At 38.4% G+C, this 18,742-nt stretch overlaps 1 protein-coding gene across 1 annotated transcript in view; it reads right to left on the reverse strand.

Moving 5' to 3' along the window:
* Positions 1 to 18,071, reverse strand: part of LOC150018631 (phosphatidylinositol 3,4,5-trisphosphate 3-phosphatase TPTE2-like) — a 45,182-nt gene extending 27,111 nt beyond the window's left edge. Inside the window, exons 1-3 of the mRNA XM_090267314.1 lie at positions 17,472 to 18,071; positions 16,634 to 17,366; positions 10,133 to 10,296 (exon numbers count right to left, since the gene is read on the reverse strand). Of these exons, the coding sequence (XP_090123440.1) occupies positions 10,133 to 10,296; positions 16,634 to 17,366; positions 17,472 to 18,071 (1,497 nt within the window). The remainder of the gene's footprint in view (positions 1 to 10,132; positions 10,297 to 16,633; positions 17,367 to 17,471) is intronic.
* Between the last annotated feature and the right edge of the window lie 671 nt (positions 18,072 to 18,742).

The raw sequence follows: 18,742 nt of genomic DNA on the forward strand, positions 1-18,742 counted from the left end.
AGAAGTAGCTTGATTATAATCACATTCCTTTAATAATCTCATTCTAACTGCAGCTTGATTCCCGTTATTGCCATCCCAAATCTGTCTTGGGAGTTCTGTTCTAACTTTATGCTTGGATGTCTCTCTTTCCATTTTTGCATCCTTGCTTTTCAATAGAGCTATGATTTCCTATTTATTAGGTACCCACTATTTATGAAGCACCCAACCTTCCCAGTGAAAAAGTGAGTCCTATTTTCCTTCCTCCTAGGGGCAGTTGGTAGGTTATTTCTTCTTGCCCCACCCCAATTTCGTACTGAGCCCAGTAAAGCACCTCCTATAAGGATTCTTTCTGCTAGTGACTGTCTTTTTTCCATACACCAATGACACTGAAATTTGCCTCCTTCATTCCTTCTGAAGCCCATCTCATGTCATTATTCCTCCAACCTCATTGTCCAAGCCAATTATGATCCCATTATCTCCGCTAACTTGCTACATTACATACACGTAAATTATTGAAGACGAAGAGATTATGATCTTAATATTTAATTGCTTTTCATAATGTGGTATTTATTTCAAAATGAAACTGTGGTGATGACATTTCTCTATTATATACTATTCAGTGACAGTCAATTAATTGCAAAAGAAAACAAAACCCCAAATCTTAGTCGTGGTTTTCAGGAAGAAAGGGTATTTCTGTTTAAGCCCAAACTACTGACATTCAGCTATTTAAAATGAAAGTGGAAGATGGGAGCCTTAAAGGGAAAGATGACCTCAGAGCTGTAGAAAATAGTCCTTCTCTGATGAAAACAGGGTGGGTCTTATGGAGGGAATCTCATTCCCCATCAACATAGGCATCTAGATACTAGCTCAGAATCATATCCAGGCCATGCATTCATGGACAGTCAGTCATCCCATTCAAATAGAACTGATTTATTCATACAGTCAATCAGTCAAATATTTATTGAGCATCAACTGTGTGCTTGGCACTGGAAGTACAGGTTCAATAAGATGTAAGGAACCTCTGCCTTCAAGGACTTCATATTGTAACAAAGGGGGCAGAAACGTGAGAAAGGGCCACATCAGGAGAAGACGGGTGCAAAATGAAGAGACCTGTGACCGGAGGAGGCAATGATCAAGTTGAGTGTTAGATTTAGTTGGAATGAAACAAAATCGAAGAGAGAGAGAGACATTGCTGGTACGTGAAGCAGCAGGTACAAAAGCGTCACCAAGGGTTACAGTCTGGGCGTGCCATGCACTCGTGCTTCAGACAGCCCTGATTGGCCTTGGCATAGTGTTTTTAATTTGACTTTCAAAGCTTTTATGTGCACATGCCATAGTATCCACTGCACCCTATTACCTTACACCAAGGCTGTTTTACTCCTTTGTGTTTCCCACTTAGTCTCTAAATATATTTGAGTTTTCAAACCTTGGTGTAGAGACAGCAAACAGAATGAAGCAGGATAGAGGAGCTCCAAGTAGCTCAGTGTGGGGAGTATCAGAGGTAAATGCAGGGAAGGGGAAGACAGGAATTTGCAGTACTGCATGGGAATTGAACATGAGCGGCCTTGCAGGGCAATGGTAAAGAATCTGAAGTTCATCGAGAAAATTAAAGGAAGCAATTAAAGTAGCTCAAGCAGGCAGTGCCAGGGTCAGATCTGTCTTGCAGAAAGATCATGAAGCAGCAGGGTGCAAGATAGATTGGAGGAGATAAATAGAGAAAGAATAAAAATTCTAAAGTTACTGATTAAACCAGGCTGGATATCATAAAGGCTTACACAGTAACAATCAGAATAAAAGGCTGGGACATATCTTTTTAGATACTAAAGAGGTTGAAACACTAAAACTTGGTAGATGATTGTTGTGGAAAATGATTAAAATGGAAATGTCTTAATGAAATCTAGTTTTCTGTCTTAGCTGGATTCATGGTGGCGCCAGTTGCTCAAAAAGGGAAGGAAGATTAAATTGTAGAATTTTTTTCTTTTTATCTTCACTTATCATCCCCTTGTCTAGAGATGAATGCTCTGCCGCTACCTGATCCTGCACTTCAAACAAGGTACCAAGGAGAGAGATCATGGTTTAGTAAAGAGTATATTAGACTTGTAATCAGGAGATACAATTTTGAACCATCTCTCTCCTTTTCTAAGAAGATTTTTTTAATTTATTTTTAGATGGAGCGGAAAGGAGAGTGAAAGGGAAATAAACACAGATGTGAGAGAGAAATGTCAATTGGTTGCCTCTCATATGTGCCTTGACTGGGAACTGAACCCAGCAACCCAGGCTTGTGCCCTGACTAGGAATTGAACCTGCAACATTTTGCTTTGTGGAACGACATTCAAACCAACTGAGCCATACTGGTCAGGGCTGAAACACCTCTTTATGTTATCTTAGACATTGTATTTTCACTGTGCCTCAAATATCTCATCTTTAAAATGGAGATGCTAAAATGTTCTGCTTCACTTAAGGCCTGTTTGGAGATAAGATATGCTGGGAAAAAAAGTGAATTTACTTCAGGATATGTGAAGTGTAAGGAAATATCTAAGAGGTTAATTAAGTCTCTTGGGCACATCTATGTCAGGATGTAAGCAGTGACCCAGAGGATATCACATGGGCAGATTAAAAAACAGGGAGAGATATAACAAGTCTGCTGTGTCAAAACCAGGAGCAAATGAAGCTGAAATAAGCAAACCATAAATTGGTGAGATGGACTGAAACCCTGAAAGTCAGGTCAGATTGACAAGGGAAATAATCTCTCTGGGGAGTCAGGGCAAATAACTCTGAAGGAGACTGGGTTCGTTCCCCAGTTCTTCCTCTGGAGAAACACAGGTGGAGAGGTTCACTATGAAGTCCAGCTAATGGCTAGAAACCTCCTCAGTACTGGAGTTGTATGTTGATAAGAAAGCTGTGGCCACACAGTACTGCTGAAGATGTGCTATGGCCTACCCTGTGTCTCTCTCAGAGACACGGCCTCATTTGGGGCTGCAAATTCATTTGTGGGTGCTGAGGATCCAGTGCAAGCAACAGGGAGCCCCTCAGATCCATCACCCTCTTCTGCAGTCCTCTTCTCAGGCAGCTGTTAGTGGATTCCTAGAGCAGGGTCCTCAGGAGGTTGCCTAAACATAGGATGGTTGCATTAATTAAGATATAGATTAGGAGGCTATAACAAAAAGACTCCCCAGATACAGTAGCATAAACAAGAGTGGAGCAAAGTTTAATTTCTTTCTCACAGGGAGAGAATGCAAGCTTCTTCGACAGTCATGCACCCTCCTTGTGTTACCACATGCTTGAAACGAGCTCAGCATCACGTCTGTTGGGAATAAGTTTGGCCAGTACAGAAAGGTAAAGGGGAAGCAAAAGGACACATTCTCTTTTAAAGCCATAACCCAGAAGTTGTACACATTGCTTATGCTCAGTTCGGCAGAACCTAATCGTATCTCCACACCTAGCTTCAATAAAGGCTGGCGAGTGTAGTCTTTCACTGGTGATTCATGTGCCTGGCTAAACTGGGGAACTACAGAAACAGAAGCAGAAGGGGTGATAGGACCGCAGGCTGGGGGTAAGGACCAGTCTCCACCATGGTAATAAAAGCACTTGGGTCTAGAACTTTGTCCTTATGTATATTCTTAAAAAACTCTTAATCTGGAGAGAGAAAGTAAAATATAAGTCAGTGAAAATGTAATTTTGGCTCTTTCTGTGTTTTCTTTTTATCAAGGTATAACTTATATACAATTTAATGTACAGATCTTAACTGTTAAAGTTCAGTGAGTGTTAATGAAGTTATATCCCCACCTAACCTACACCCTTATCAGGATAGTGGGCATATGCATCACCCAAGGACATTCCTTCATGCCCCTTCTAAGTCAGTCCCCAGTACCTGGGCAGTCATCCTCATAGTTTTGCTTTATTCTAGAGCTTCATGGGAATGAAAATCAGAGAGCACATACTACTTTACTTCTTCCACTTAGAAAAATGAGTTTTAAGATTCATCTGTGTTGTTGTGAATAATAGTCCATTATATGAGCTTACTGCAGCTTGTTTGCTCATTCTTCTATTTGATGAATATTTAGGCTATTTACAGATTTGGACAACCATGGATAAATTGACTATGAATATTCATGTATAAGTATTTTCTTGACATTTGTTTTCATTTCTCTTGGATAAATACCTAGGAGTGGAATTATTGGTCTCAGGATTGATGCATGTTATGTTCATAAAAAATTGCTTGTTTTCAAACCAGCAATTTGAGTTCCAGTTGCTCTAAATCCTCACGAATATAAGCCATTGGCAGAATTTTTAATAGATGCTCTTCTAATGGGCCTATTGGGGTTGAAATGGGAAAAATAAAATTCGGGTTCTGATTTACATATTTTTTCAACAACTCTTCTCCATAGGGCAACAAATAAACACTGAGAAAATGTTCATAAAATACTTTGAAATATCAAAAATTCAACATAGAAAAGTGATCCTATGATAAATGTTTTTGGAATAAGGACTTTTTAATAAGACTTTAGTGTAATGGCATTTTTGGAGTCCGAAGCCCTGGGGCATCTCACTGAGTCTCAACTTTTTAATCTACAAAACGGAGATAGAGATACCCTTTCCAGGTTTTTATGAAATTTAAACAAAGTAATGTGCCTAGCACTAGCATGGTGCCTAATACGGAGTGAAAGGATCAGTATGTTTTATTAGTGTCTAAGATGAGCAAGTCTTCTTCAAATAATCACAATCATCACCATATTACCATAACTATCATCCTTATCATTCACTCAAACCTTTACCATATTCCAGGAACTTCTAGGCACTTATGTATTTTAACTAAATCCTCCAACTGCCCTTAACTTCAGCATTGGTATTTTAATTTGTCAGGCATCTGCCAACTCTTCTATTCATGGGTTTCACCTTGCACCAAATACAGCAGGTCTTCAAATGACCTTGTTTTGCTCAACGTTGTTTCATCATAATGTTGATGCAATGCCTGTAGGTACTTAACTCTTGTTTATATCGATTAGCTTATGGTAAAACTGTTTTCCTTATAAATTGTTTTGCTTTAAGTTGCTTAACCTATCAAGGACATTAAATGCAGACTTGCTGTAATGCTTGCTGCTCTGTGCCTTTTGTCTGATAGCAGGGTTATTGTTGTACCAGGAGCTCCTACAAACACAGAGGCATCGCAATGCCCACTAGAACTCATGGGCAGAAGTGTCAGTGGTGGTGTAGATTCTCCATTTCCTCATTACCTTGTGGAGAGGGGATCCTTTCCTGAACCACACAGCTCCATGGTATGTCCTGCTGTGGCTCATCCCAAGTGTACTCCCTGCAGTGTTCTGTGGGGACTGGGCACTTGTGCATCTGCTTGTTCTCTTGACTCTACACAGGTTTCAGCCTGTACCAAGGGAAACCATAATGGTTTGTGTAAACACATTGCACCATATAATAGACTATTAGCTTAGACACAAAAATGATACGTGATTTGCTCAGGCTGGCAAAAATTAGCAAATTAAAGAAACAAAATTCAGACCCAGGCTGTGTGACTCAAAGCCTTTATTCTGAATCATTATGTATGCAGACTCCTTAATTGGAGTTTTATTAATTCATTTGTTTTAAAACCTAACTGAAACTTTGTTTCTTTTTAGTAGACAATCCGAAATGTCCCCATGTTATATGCCTCTGGAGAAAGGATAAGAAATCAGTCACTTATAATAAACTTGTACATGCAGTGACATGACATCAGAAAACGCCAACATTGATCCAATGATGACCATTTGGGTATCTACATCATTTCAACACAAATCTCTGGAACACAATTTTGTTTCAAAGACTGAAGAGAAACAAATTTTAGTTAAACAGATCTGGATAAAAATCACAGTTCTCCCAGGTACTAGCTATGTAATCTTATACCTGAACTTCTTAAGATTAAGTTTCTTTATTGGAAAAATAAATATATTAGGAATTTCTCATGGGTTGGTGTGAGGATTAACTATAGTTTATGTTGTAATATTTTGCAGATTCTAAGTCATGTGTGTCTTAAACACCAATAAAGATGTTAAGTGCCTGGTACTTAGGCTCCCACCATTGGAACTGTTGCTATTTCCACTATTACTATCACCATGTAAGCCCATAAAATTGGCACAGAGAAGATTTCCCATATTAAGATACTTTAAAACATTAACAGCAAATGATTTCTATGATGCTTTCAGGTACAACTCTTGGTATCTCAGTCTCTTGGTATCAGGACCTCACACATCTGTCAAGTATAATATGTTTTATATCATTTTATATTTAATAATTGGCATTAAACCATTATTGGCGAGAGGGTTTTCCAGAGAGAATCCTGAAAAGGACAGAGGCACACATATTTTTCCTAGTGATAGAAATGAAACCAGGTATTATTAGTTCTTTTCAGTTATGTATTTGAGCAAAACAGGTGTCACTTATGAAGTTAAAAGTTTCATTTGTCCATTATCATCCATAGATATGGAGGAGGAAAAATCCCTGACCACAGAAAAGTATTTCTTGCTTTTCAAAGGTGAAGTACTGATGCCTGATAGGAAGATCTTCTGTTATACAATTGCTAAGGAGAAGAAATTATTAGCAACAAAAAATGTTTATTTGGGTTCAGATCTGGAGATTTCATATTGTCTAGTGTGTGATCTTAAGGTTCACTCTCGGCCTCAGTGTCTCAGTTGTACAGTGGCATTTATGATCATACATGCCACTTGAAATTGTGCCACTTGGAGTTGTTAAATAGCCTTCTCGTGTAATTGCTTCAGTTCTTCTTGCTTTTTCTCCTGACCTCCACTTTTACTTTAAAACTTAGTTCAAATATTTCCTCCACATGGAATTATAGAGAAGCCCTAATTAATCATCCTTGTTAGATCTTATAATTTTAATTTAAAGAAATGCTTTAATAAAAATGCATCTAACATTTGTCTCCTCCACTGGATTATGGGTTCTGTGATGTTACGGGCCATGCATATTCTTGTTTTATTCCATGCCCCTACCATAGCACCTAGCACATTATAGATGTTTTATTATTTTCCCAAGTGAATGAATGAATGGATGGATGAACAAATGAGGTAAAATGCCTAGGTCAACTCCTGGCATATAATAAGTCTTCAAATGGTAGCTATCATAATTTCTAGAATAGCTCAATGCCATTTTTTAAATGAAGACTTTTGTTTGGAAATTCTGTTAAACCTATTTTCTGTCTTGTTATGTTCCAATCATTTTAGCTACATCAAGCCTGCCTGTCTGGGACTTGGCTGTTTTTTCAGAGATCATGTGGATCCATATGGCTGTAGGTTTCTGAGCGTAATTGTCATTGCATGGTGGACTGTCACAGTCCGTTCTGGAACTCAGTGAAAATTTGTTTCTTTAGAAATTAAGGTACTGTCCCTTGTTGTGACCAAGAGTGAGTCAACCACTGCTATAGAAGTGCCAGCCCTCACAGGATACCTTCCAATTACCCATGAAGCCTGGGTGACAGGAAAGAGCAAGAGCCCTTGCTTGAGGAGTTGCCTGGGGGAAAGCACAACCATTTTCAAGTGCACTGAACAAGTGAATTTAACAGAATAAATGAGAGTATCTGAATGGAACTGCAGTCAGTCAGAATGGCTTTCATCATGGTAATCTCTGCCAAGTTCAGTCCATTATTCTCCAGAAGCAAAGGAGGCCTATTTCTATATGGCAAAGGATGTATAGAATAAGCTGGAAACAGTTCCAGCATTTTATAAAGAACAATGTAGCTTGTTTCCAAGTATGTGGATTGAACATGCAGAGACCATTGACTACAGCCGTGGCAGCACCCTTCCTTTGATCTGACAATGGAGCTTTTGTGCTTAACCTGGATTCTTAAGTCAGATCATGTGGGTCTGAATCACAGTCCTATCATTTATTAGAGGCATTTTCTTAAAAAGATTCCTTAATCCTTTGCTATCACAATTTCTTGGTGTTTAATGGGAGAATAATAGTACTTATCTCACAAAGTTGTTATGAGAATAACCAGTTATTATACATAGTGTGTTGAGCTACCACCCTCATTAACAGTTATTCATATCTTAGACTTTCCGTCTCTGATACTGTGGTCGCCAATTGTATATGGGGTCCTTTTTATCACAGTTATGATCATCATGACTGTCACATAAAGGTATGGGGCTTTATAGTTTTCAAAAAGCTTCCCTATTCCTTAACTTAGTTCATCTTTATATCAGTCGTCCAAGAGAAAGAAACTATAACTCATCTAGTAAAACATGTAACTGAACAACCATTTGTCATATGCATCAGGCCCTGTATTAATATATCAGGAGAAATGCAGAAAAGTTCAAAGGAGCTTTCAGACTCAGAAGAACAGACAGAGAATTAGAAACTAACATTTCTGAGTAACGACAATGTGGCAGACCAGTGTTCATTATTGTCATCACCATGGAATGTAAGACCACTTTAAATGGAGGTTTCTCAGGTAGTGATGGTCAGAATGGAATTTTAACTCAGTTACGCATATCTGACTGGACAGCACATGTTCTTTCCACTATGCAATAATATTTATTCATGTGATTAAGTGACACTCCATGGCAAACAAAATGGCATGAAGTATTTGTGACAGAGCCCGCACTGTTACAGCCAGCGTCCAAATGAGGATGAGTGACTGGGAGCGTCAGGGACCTGGATCAGAGACCAGGCCCCAATCCATCACTTCCATTTCCCTGGCACCTATCACAGGGCATGGCAGGCAATGCGGGCTGAGCATACGTTGGTGTAATGATGGTGACAGAACAGGAAATGGGAAGTCAGGAAGAGGAGATGGCTGTCTGGAAAAGTGGCCCTCTGGTGTTCTGTATCCCTAGTTGCTTCTATTGTTCTTTTGACATGTTTTCCAAGCCACTATTTTGCTTCTCTCTCTTGTGTGCACTCTGTTCTGTCAACATTCTAGATGTGAACAATACTTTCAAGGTGTTGTATGCTGATTGACGCATGATCGATGCTGTATGTAAAAGGATTACTGTTTCTGTTAGGTCATAAAACTATTGATACAACCTAAGACTAAGAGAGGTTTTTGGAAACTGCATCACATTTACCCAGGTCTATTCTAAGTTTATTGTTAACTGAAATCTGAGAACTTTCTGACTGAAACCCCGACATCTTGCACTGTATGATTAATTTTTTGAATGGAAACTCAGGATTTGGCAATTAGTTCTGTTGGGCTATTTCGCAAGAGATGGCTTTTTGAAAGAGGTCTGGTTTTAGGAATTGTTTAGATGATGGCAGTGGTCAGGTTGAATTTCAGTGCAGGTAGAAAGAAAGGGCCCATGAGGCCTGGTATACGGGCTGGGAGGAAGAGAGCTCTTGGAAAACAGGGAGTTTCTCCTCTTTCTTATCTCCTCAAACCCCTATTGGTAAGATTTCCTGTGCTGTTCTCAGAAGTACCAAATAAATAGAGGCTAAAGCAACAGGTTTTTGCTTCCAGTAAACTGGAGTTTCTACCTCCATCTGTTAAAGTTGGATAAAAACACCTTGAAGAAGGCAAGCTTGATTGAAAGGCAGCATTTCTTCTGTAAGTCCCATATATGGAGGATGATTCATAATTACAGTGGACGCTAGAAATAGGGATGCCATTGTGGCACTGCGGAGCGTTCATATGCCCAATTATTGCCTTTTGTATGCTATGCCTGATGAGTCCCAGCAGTTAATAACTAATATAAGAAGAATAAAGCCACGTGTCATATTTTTAAAACATTCCCTTCTTTCTGGCTGCTTTTGCAGTTTTCTGTTCTGACAGCCACGAGTTAGCCTCACCACCCTTTCAGTCCCTTTCTTTTCACCCATTTTAAAGAACTAATTTTCTTAGTGCCCTAACATTTCTGGCTTGATTTTTTTCCTGGAGGGAGCTTAACAAAGTATTTGTTTCAAAGGCTTAACATTTAGGCAGAGACTCTGTGACAAGTGGATTCAAGTCAGGAACCCAACTTAAAATATATTTAAAAGAATGAGTCCATCTGGCTTCATTTATAATAAGCAGAAGTTATTCTTGTTTTTAATTGCTTAGACTATTATCCCTAAAAAGTTATAGCAAAAGCAAAGTGTTTAGTGATTTAAGAATGATTAAAGAAATGGGGTTCCTAGAATGCTGCCATTAACAGGTCTTTTGACAACAAAATACCTTTATGAAAGCCCCCTGGATGACAGGGGGAATGAAGGTACCTGGATCTCCTGTCGTTGGTTTCGGAAGCAGCGTGTGGGAGGAGAACACTGGTGTGGTCACAAACTGAGACCCCTTAGGAGCTACATGGGCCTTGGCACTGGCTGACTGCGGGGTTGCCCCATCTGTTGCAAGGAGCCTAAGACCTTCATCTCAAATATAAAGTACCCAAGAAACAATATATTGGAAGCCATAGGTAACTCTTTCAACAAAGACACCAATTAGTTTGTGTATTACTCTCTTCTTTCCCTGGCATCACCATCCCCCTGACCCCCTGTTCACCACAGCAATCCATTCCCAGTTGCCTGTCATTAAGAACAGGCTTTCAATTATGTTGTCCCATAGCTAGATCTCCTGGACACTATGGAATTAAGATCTAAGGAAGCTGAAAAGTAGCTTAGTCAACTCCACTGGGCATATCTGTATCTGTGATGGAGAAAGCAGATTTGTACTTTACTGTTTCTTCCAGGATGTGAGAGGAGAGAGATACAGCATTGACAGGGCGCTATGAGTCTGAATCATGAGATGTCTGCAATATTCTACAAGAATCCTGCAGCCAACATTCAGCAAAGGCTGGAAGAAACTTAGAATTCAGGAATAAGGCATGTCTTGAACTGTCATGGGCATCCGGTAGTTAGAAAGGGCCTAGTTTGTAATCCAACATGGGACACCATCTTGAGACTGTTGAAAGAATCTGGAGAGGGGCAGATTATGTTTTGCTTATATATAATTGGTAGTTCTGCCTCTATCAAAAATATTTTGAAAAATAATTTTTGAGCAAAGTGTGCACCAGAACTTATTTTTTTCCATTAGTACAACCATAGCTCTGGAAAGAAAAGCTAAAGAGTAAGCTCCTTATGTGTGCCCTGGCTGGTGTGGCTCAATTGGTTGGAGCACGGTCCTATAACCAAAAGGTTGTGAGTTCAATTCCTGGTCAGGGCACATATGATCCCTTGACTGGGAGCATACAGGAGCCAGCCAATCAATTTCTCTCTCTCTTTTTCCTCTCTCTCTAAAAGCAATGAAAAAAATATGTCCTTGGGTGAGGATTGAAAAAGAGTAAACTCTGTAAGTCTCAAAGGCAGAGTTTTACTAATGAATAGGTGAAAGTTATTCTCTAGGATATCTCAGATTAGGTAAATAGGAATAAATTTATATCTACAAAGAAGTTTCAGTTAAACTTGAAAATACAGTGTTTTTGGCATAATAATGTGATATTAGAAAATTTCAAAAGTTGTGCAGTCTTTTTTAAATGGGCAGTTACTTCCATTTGTGCTCTTGATTTTCTTTTCCTTTTAAAAAATTATTTAATTTATTAGGGTGACATTGGTTAATAAAATTATATAGGTTCCAAGTGTACAAGTCTATAGTACATGATTTGTATATTGTATTGTGTGTTCACTACCCCAAGTCAAGTCTCCTTTCATCACCATTTATCCCCCCTATGCCTGCTTCTACCTCCTCCCAGCACCCCTCTTCTCTGGTAATCACCATAGAGTTGTCTGTGTCTATGAATATATATATTTTTGCTTAATCCCTTTACTTTTTTCACCCAGACCCCTAACCCCTTCCCCTCTGACAGCTGTCAGTCTGTTCTCTGTTTCTATGAGTCTATTTCTACTTTGTTTGTTCCTGATTTTCTTTGGAGGCTGTTTGAACTCGAGATGTGACTTGTTTTGTTTTGTTTTGAGATTAAAAACCTAAACTTTGGTCAAGAAGGTAGAACTCTGGTTAGTTTATTTTTGGATTTTACATGGAATGAGACAGAAAATCATTTTTTATTCCTATTCTTCTTAAAATCTTTTCATATTCTCTATAAACCTAATGCCTCTGCCTTTGCAAGTCAAGGATAGTGAATATTAGTGAAACCTGATTGTTGATTCCAGATTATAAAATGACTTACTGATCATCATTTTCACCCTAGTCATTTGAGGATTCACAAATGGTGACATACTACTGGCTGGTCATAAGTGAGGTGGATGGCAAGCTATTATAAAAACTCAGACACTGCCTTGAGAGTGTTTATAATTATTTTTTTAATTTAGTGAAAATTTTATGGGAAGAGACAATGCTCAAATGAAGGAAGATTGATCTCATGTTCAAGGTGAGGGAATGGGGAAAGTCATAGGCTATATTTGTGATATAATAGTAAGCTTTGGGATTTAGTTCCAGAAATAAAATTTTACTAACTACCAACTAACCCAAGGACAAATAGTAGGAGTTGCTTTTTCAATAAGTCTTCTGTTATGTTATGTTTGAAAAAAAGAATAAAATATTAAGAAATAAATGTGGGAAACTGGTATTCTTGAATATAAACTTCCATGGTGAAACTGGTTGAGTCCAATTTGAGTTTAATTTGCCCACATGTCATTTAAATTCTCAACTTATATCTGAATACAAAGGTAAGACAATTAAACATATTTTATATTCCTTAATTTTTTAACACTTAAGCTTTTAAAATTTTTCCATACCCTGCTCCTTTATCCTGTTAGAGAGCTTTGGTATTAGGATACTTGGTGATATAAATGTAAGAATGACAAATCAGGGTGACCGCTTAAACAATTCTCTTTGTGGAAGACTTTCATCAGGTAAAACGCATATCCAATGTCTCTTCCCAGTTTTTTTCCTAAGGTTATATCTGGGAAATACTGTGTCAGTCTGACACAATTCATTAAAGTAACTCACAGGAGCAATTTCATGAGGTATTGGCTTTATGTCTGATCACTTATGGAATCATTGTGCTACTAAAGCTACCATGAAGACATGTTCACGGCCAAGCTTTAGAAAAGGAGGTGCTGACTTTCATTTTTGTTTCTAGGAGGGTTTCTTTCTTTTCTTCCTTCCTTTTTTTGTCTTATTTAGAGGAAGGCAGATAAATGGACACTGGCTAACTAAGTTCAACTATAAAAAATTAGAATGTATCTAGTGCTACTTATGTTATGACCATAGGTAACTCCTGGAATGGAAGGAGGCAGAAGTGGAAGCTAAACATAGATATTGACATGTTGTAAATCAACTCCCCTTCCTCCTTCAATCCAGGCATATTTGTCTTCTCCACTTTCCCCATATCTCAAAATCTTTGACTCCATACCAGACTGCCTGTTACCAGAACACAACAATGTCCCCTACAAGGCCAATCTGAGAGTTTCGTCCTTTATATCTGCAATGTACAATCTATCTTAAAGCACTCATCACACTGAATTGTAGTATTTTGATTATACTGCTCTTTTTCTTGCATATTGTAGGCTACTTGGTGAAACGGAACATGTCATTCATGTTTGTATTCCAAGTGACTAGCAGAGGATCTAAATATAGTAGGTTCTCATTAATTATAAATGAATATTGAATGTGTGGATAATTGTATGGATGGATGAATAGATAGATGAATACCTAAATTCTGATTTCTTTCCCAGGACCTTCATGTTTCTTCATGAATACTTCTAAGATCTTTCCTAGAATTCTAAAATTCGATTACTTATTGACTACGGTTCCTGCTCCCAAACATGCCTCTGACTTTCTGGCCTTGTAGTTTTCTCTCTTAGCCATGATTCCTGATCCCTACTGCCCAGACCACCTGGTATCTGAATCCCATCTTGCCCTTCTCATTCCTGGCTTTACTGACTTGTGTGGGTTTGGGGCCTACTCTATTAAAGTCACATTCCTCTGCTTCTTCCTGTCCCTTTCCCATTAAAAGTCAGAGAATGGCATTATTCTATGAAATGCTACACTAGACCTGATTAATGATTAAATAGCTCACAATGGCCCCAATATACCTGCAGTGGGAAGGCATGGCCATAATGCTTATATCTTTCTATTAATGTATCCATCTGTTTTATACTGTTTGGGGGGATATGATGTGCCAAATTCATATGTGTTTGTGTTCTTAGGATAGATGAGTAAGTTAAGTGCCAGTTCTCTAGAAGCTTGATGTCTACTAGAGATAGGCATGTAAATCAGTAAGTATAATACAGTGTTACAGTTTGGTTGTCAGGATAGAAGTATGTACATGGTATTATGGAAGATCAGAAGAGAGAATGGTCAATATTATCTAAAGGAGAAGGCAAGAAAACTTGAGCAAATGAGGAACTACAAGGTCAATATGGTTGGAAGTTAGAGCATTTGGAAAAGGAATTGAACAGAGGTGCTAGGCCTGCATCACAGCTGAAACTTTCCCTCTGTCCCCTGCTGCTTCCTTCCCCCTTCAATGAATGTTGACTTCAAGGCATAAACATTCTATATGCTTAACTTCATTTCAGGAGTCTGCTTTACTGAGAACACAGCCTACTACCTAAGAAGGTTTTATGTAGATTAAAATAAACATGAAATAGGAAAGGAACAGGACAACGTGTTAGTAACAGTTTGGAGATAGTATTTAACAGATCATATATTAATCAGACTATTATCATAGACCACACAAGAATTGATAAGGGCCTGAAGTTAGGGAGAAAATGGGAATGGAGAAGGGGGAATAGAAGAAATGTTACAGACACAGAATAGGAAGGAATTGATCATTGATGTAATATGGAAAAGGAGTGAGGGTCATGGAGATAGAGAATTCGGGAAGAAGAGGGTTGTATCGGGTGGCGGAGGTACACAGGAAAAATGCAATCCAGATCTGGCCATGCTGAGTGTGAGTGCCTGTAGCATACCTGCATAAAGATGGCCAGGGAATGCAGAATCTGGATGGAAATAGTGAAGTCTAGGCTGAGAAAAGGAATGTGGACATCATTGTCATCGTGTGTGTGGAGGCAAATCTAGAGAAGAAAATGAGCACACCCGGGGAGCACATTTTCAGCATAATTTTTATGAGTTATGTCTCAATAGCATATACTCTGTATTTCATCTGTATCTTCAGAATAGAAGAGGATTATGGACTAAACTCTGGGAATTTTCCATACTTAAGACACAGAAGACAAGCCAATGAAAAGGACTAAACAGGAATCCTCAGAGCTATAGATGGTGTGGGGGCATAAACAAAAAATGTTCTCCCACCTTCTAATTCCTCTAGTTGGTTAATAATCAAATTACCAGAGATGGGTAACAGAAGAAAATACAAATTTAATATGTGCAAATGGGGAATTCACATAAGCATGAAAATTCCCAGAACAGTGAGGCAAAATGAGGTATATATGTAATTTTGTACAAGGCAGAAAGGGGTGGAAAGACTCTGGGATTTCAAAAGAGAAATAGACAATTCACAGGTAGCCAAAAAAAAAGGGGGGGGGGCAAACAAATTCTTGCTAGGCAACTCAGAAACAATGAGACAGGGAAATCTAGTGAACAGATTTTTGCATAGATCCTTCCTGTCTACCATGAAGTGAGGTTTAAAAAAATAAAAACAGAAAACAAAAAAAAAAAAAACCAAACAACAAAAAACACTTTCTGAGTTTGTTGTGCTTTAATTGATTTCAGCTCAAAATAATCTGCATGCTAGGATGGTACATTCTGGAAAGACCTGTTCCTGACCTCTGACCAGAGACCGACCAGAGAAGGACAGAAAATGTGCAATGAGATCACTGGCAACAGTTTCAAATAAGATAAGAACTGAAATGTTACGTGTATTTGATGTGTGCTGATTAACCATTTATTCATCTTGTATTATGTTGAAAGCACTCTGTGAAGCACAGTATACTTAGGACAGAATAATGCTAGGTCCTGACACCTGGCAACAACAGTTTACTACATGATAAATACAAACAGAATATTCCTGGGCAGTGTGAGACAACAGCTTTAATGAAGATGCATACACAATGCTGGAAAAACTGAGTTGTGGGTGGAGGAGCCAATCCAGTCTTATTGGAGTTACTATGAATAATAGAGGAAAAAGACCTTGGTAGGTGAATAGATTTTTACCAGTAGAAAAGCCGAAATGTATGTGGGAAAGAATGAGAGATATGATTCAAAATCAATGACTTATTGTTTATCTAATGGTCCAAAATTTCTTGTGAAGAAAATGGCATTGAGTATTCAAAGCACATTCTAAAGTTGCAGCAAGTTAGACACAACTCTGCTGCTTCTCTTCACTCTCCTCTGCAAGGTAACCTTCAATTTCATTTCCTCTTTAATCAAATCACCAATGTAGCCTTTAGTTTTCTACAGCCCAGGGACCAGGATTTTGAACTTAGAAAATAATGCTCTTTACCAAATTACATTTTCAACACTATTTGCTCACCTTCTTTTATTTATTTATTTATTTATTTATTTATTTATTTATTTATTTATTTATTTATTTATTTGTCTATAGGTAATATATATTTAATATACTCAAAAGATGAATACAGGGCAGGGACTGGGAAGAATATTGTATTCCCAGATACGGAGCCACTCTTATTCGGGTGCCAGATCAATCTCGGGGAACATCAGAAAAATATATTTGAACCCCAAACTGTTGTTGATAAAGTCCCCATGTTTGAGGCCTGTGGGGATTGTCCAACTCATTTCTATACAGTCGAAGCCTGTTACCTTGTATGAAGGACGTGTGGAACCACAAGAAAAATGCACAGTTGTCATACTGTTCCGGGATGACGGGAGACAGAAACCGTATTTTCACATCGTCGTACAGAGGTGGACAGCGGTGGAGATACATGATCACTCTGTTTTTTCTAGCATCGTGCATTACCGTACAGTTGTCAGCAGTGAAACTGGAAAAGATGATCGTTTTGTGCATCATTATCTGTAGTTCCAGATCACTCCCATCGCCATTTCCTACACCACGAATCGAATCAATGACAATTTTTGTTATCATAAGTTCTTTTCTAGTAGGTAATCTCAAGTGATAGTTTCTTTTAAGAACACCAAAATATCGAACGTATCGAGCCTGGAGATTATTGCAGGCAGTGTTTTCTGTTCGTTTATTTCCAAAATGAGAAAGGCTTTCCTCTGCTGTTTCAAAGATTCTGCAGACCGGAAGGCAGGCACAAACCATTGTACCAGTTCTTCCTTTGCCTCTCTTGCAATGAATTACTACTACGTTTTGAAGATCTTTAGTCAACCACTTATGAACTTTTCGGTAAAATTCCATCATAATCCGCAGAGAGGGCACACTGTCATCATCAATCCTGATTTGGTGGACCCTGTGGTGGAAGATCTTAGGGTCATAAGCCCTTTCACTGCAGAGATTGTAGATGAGGTAGTGGTCCTCGTGCCTGCTGTCCAGGAACCACGCCACTTCCTGAATGGGGTTCCTGAGGAAGCACTGTCAAGCAGATGACGGGAAGGACATGGCAATAATGTGATCAGTGATGTAAGTGAGGCCTAGGTCAAAGCCATCTCCCTGGTACCGTCGTTTGTTTTTGGAAACCCTCCTTCTGGTCAGCTTCTCAAGATGTTTTCCTTGGTGCACGAGGTAAAAAATTCTCATCAGAACGAGACTCCGATGAGGTCGAAGCCTAAAGGACGATCTGGGGATGTGTTCAAACACCTCGAAGGCATACAACATATTCATGAAATTAATAAGTAGAGTGGCCACAATAATTACAGCATCTGCACGATTAACTCCATCAGAAAAATATCGTTGTATCCCTTCCACATACACCCGAAGGAGAATATCCATGAGAAAAAATAAAGCAATACATAAGGATGTTAAAGGATATTCGAAAGGATGAGACATTGTGCTATCAGTGACAACGAGGTCTATTAGGATGATAGATATGTCCACAAGGACCAGCAAAATTCCCAGTAGTCTGAACAGGATGGAGGTAACCAGTAAGTCCACAATTCTCCTCATCTTGCTCTTCTTTAACCTTCCAAGGTCAACCTCTTCATGCCCATCGTGAAGAGTGGAGAGTTGTTCCATTCCACTAGAAATATCATTTAAATTGGGAGTGTCAACTTCTTTATCTCCATGTTCAAGGATGGAGTGTTGATCTATTCCACTTGAAATATCATTTAGATTGGGCATGTCAACTTCTTTATGCCCAAGTACAAGGATAGAGACTTCATCTATTAAACTTGAAATACTTTTATTGCTCATTCCGTCTGAGATTACAGATGTTAATTCATCTGGGTCATTTTCATTTAGATCAGGCATGTCAACTTCTTTATGCCCAAGTACAAGGATGGAGACTTCATCTATTAAACTTGAAATACTTTTATTGCTCATTCTGTCTGAGATTACAGATGTTAATTCATCTGGGTCATTTTCATTTAGATCAGGCATGCCAACTTCTTTATGCCCTTCTTTTAAAAGCATAGCATAGGCATTAAAGTTTTATAGTCATACCATTTGTTTTTTAATAAGAACTTCATACACATAGGGAAGAAAATAATATTCAGAAATGACAAGTTTTAACAATTTGAAGAATTCATTTTTTATTCTGTGTGTGTGTTCCTTCATATTGAAATTATATTTACAGACAGTTTTGTGTCTGACTTTTTTCACTGAACATCTTTACAGAGGTATTCTACTCTTATATTCTGACTTCTGCATAAATAACAATTTTTTTCACCAAGTAATGTCCTTAGTTGGCATATATTCTATATTTCAGCTGCTACATTTTCTAGGAAACTTTTCCTGAATGCCTTCCTTTCCTGTAGGATTCAAGGTTGCCACCTTGTGCCTTTCCCTATATT

This window comes from Furipterus horrens, unplaced genomic scaffold (assembly GCF_987537825.1).
Source record: "Furipterus horrens unplaced genomic scaffold, mFurHor1.1.pri manual_scaffold_2, whole genome shotgun sequence".
Lineage (NCBI taxonomy): Eukaryota > Metazoa > Chordata > Mammalia > Chiroptera > Furipteridae > Furipterus > Furipterus horrens.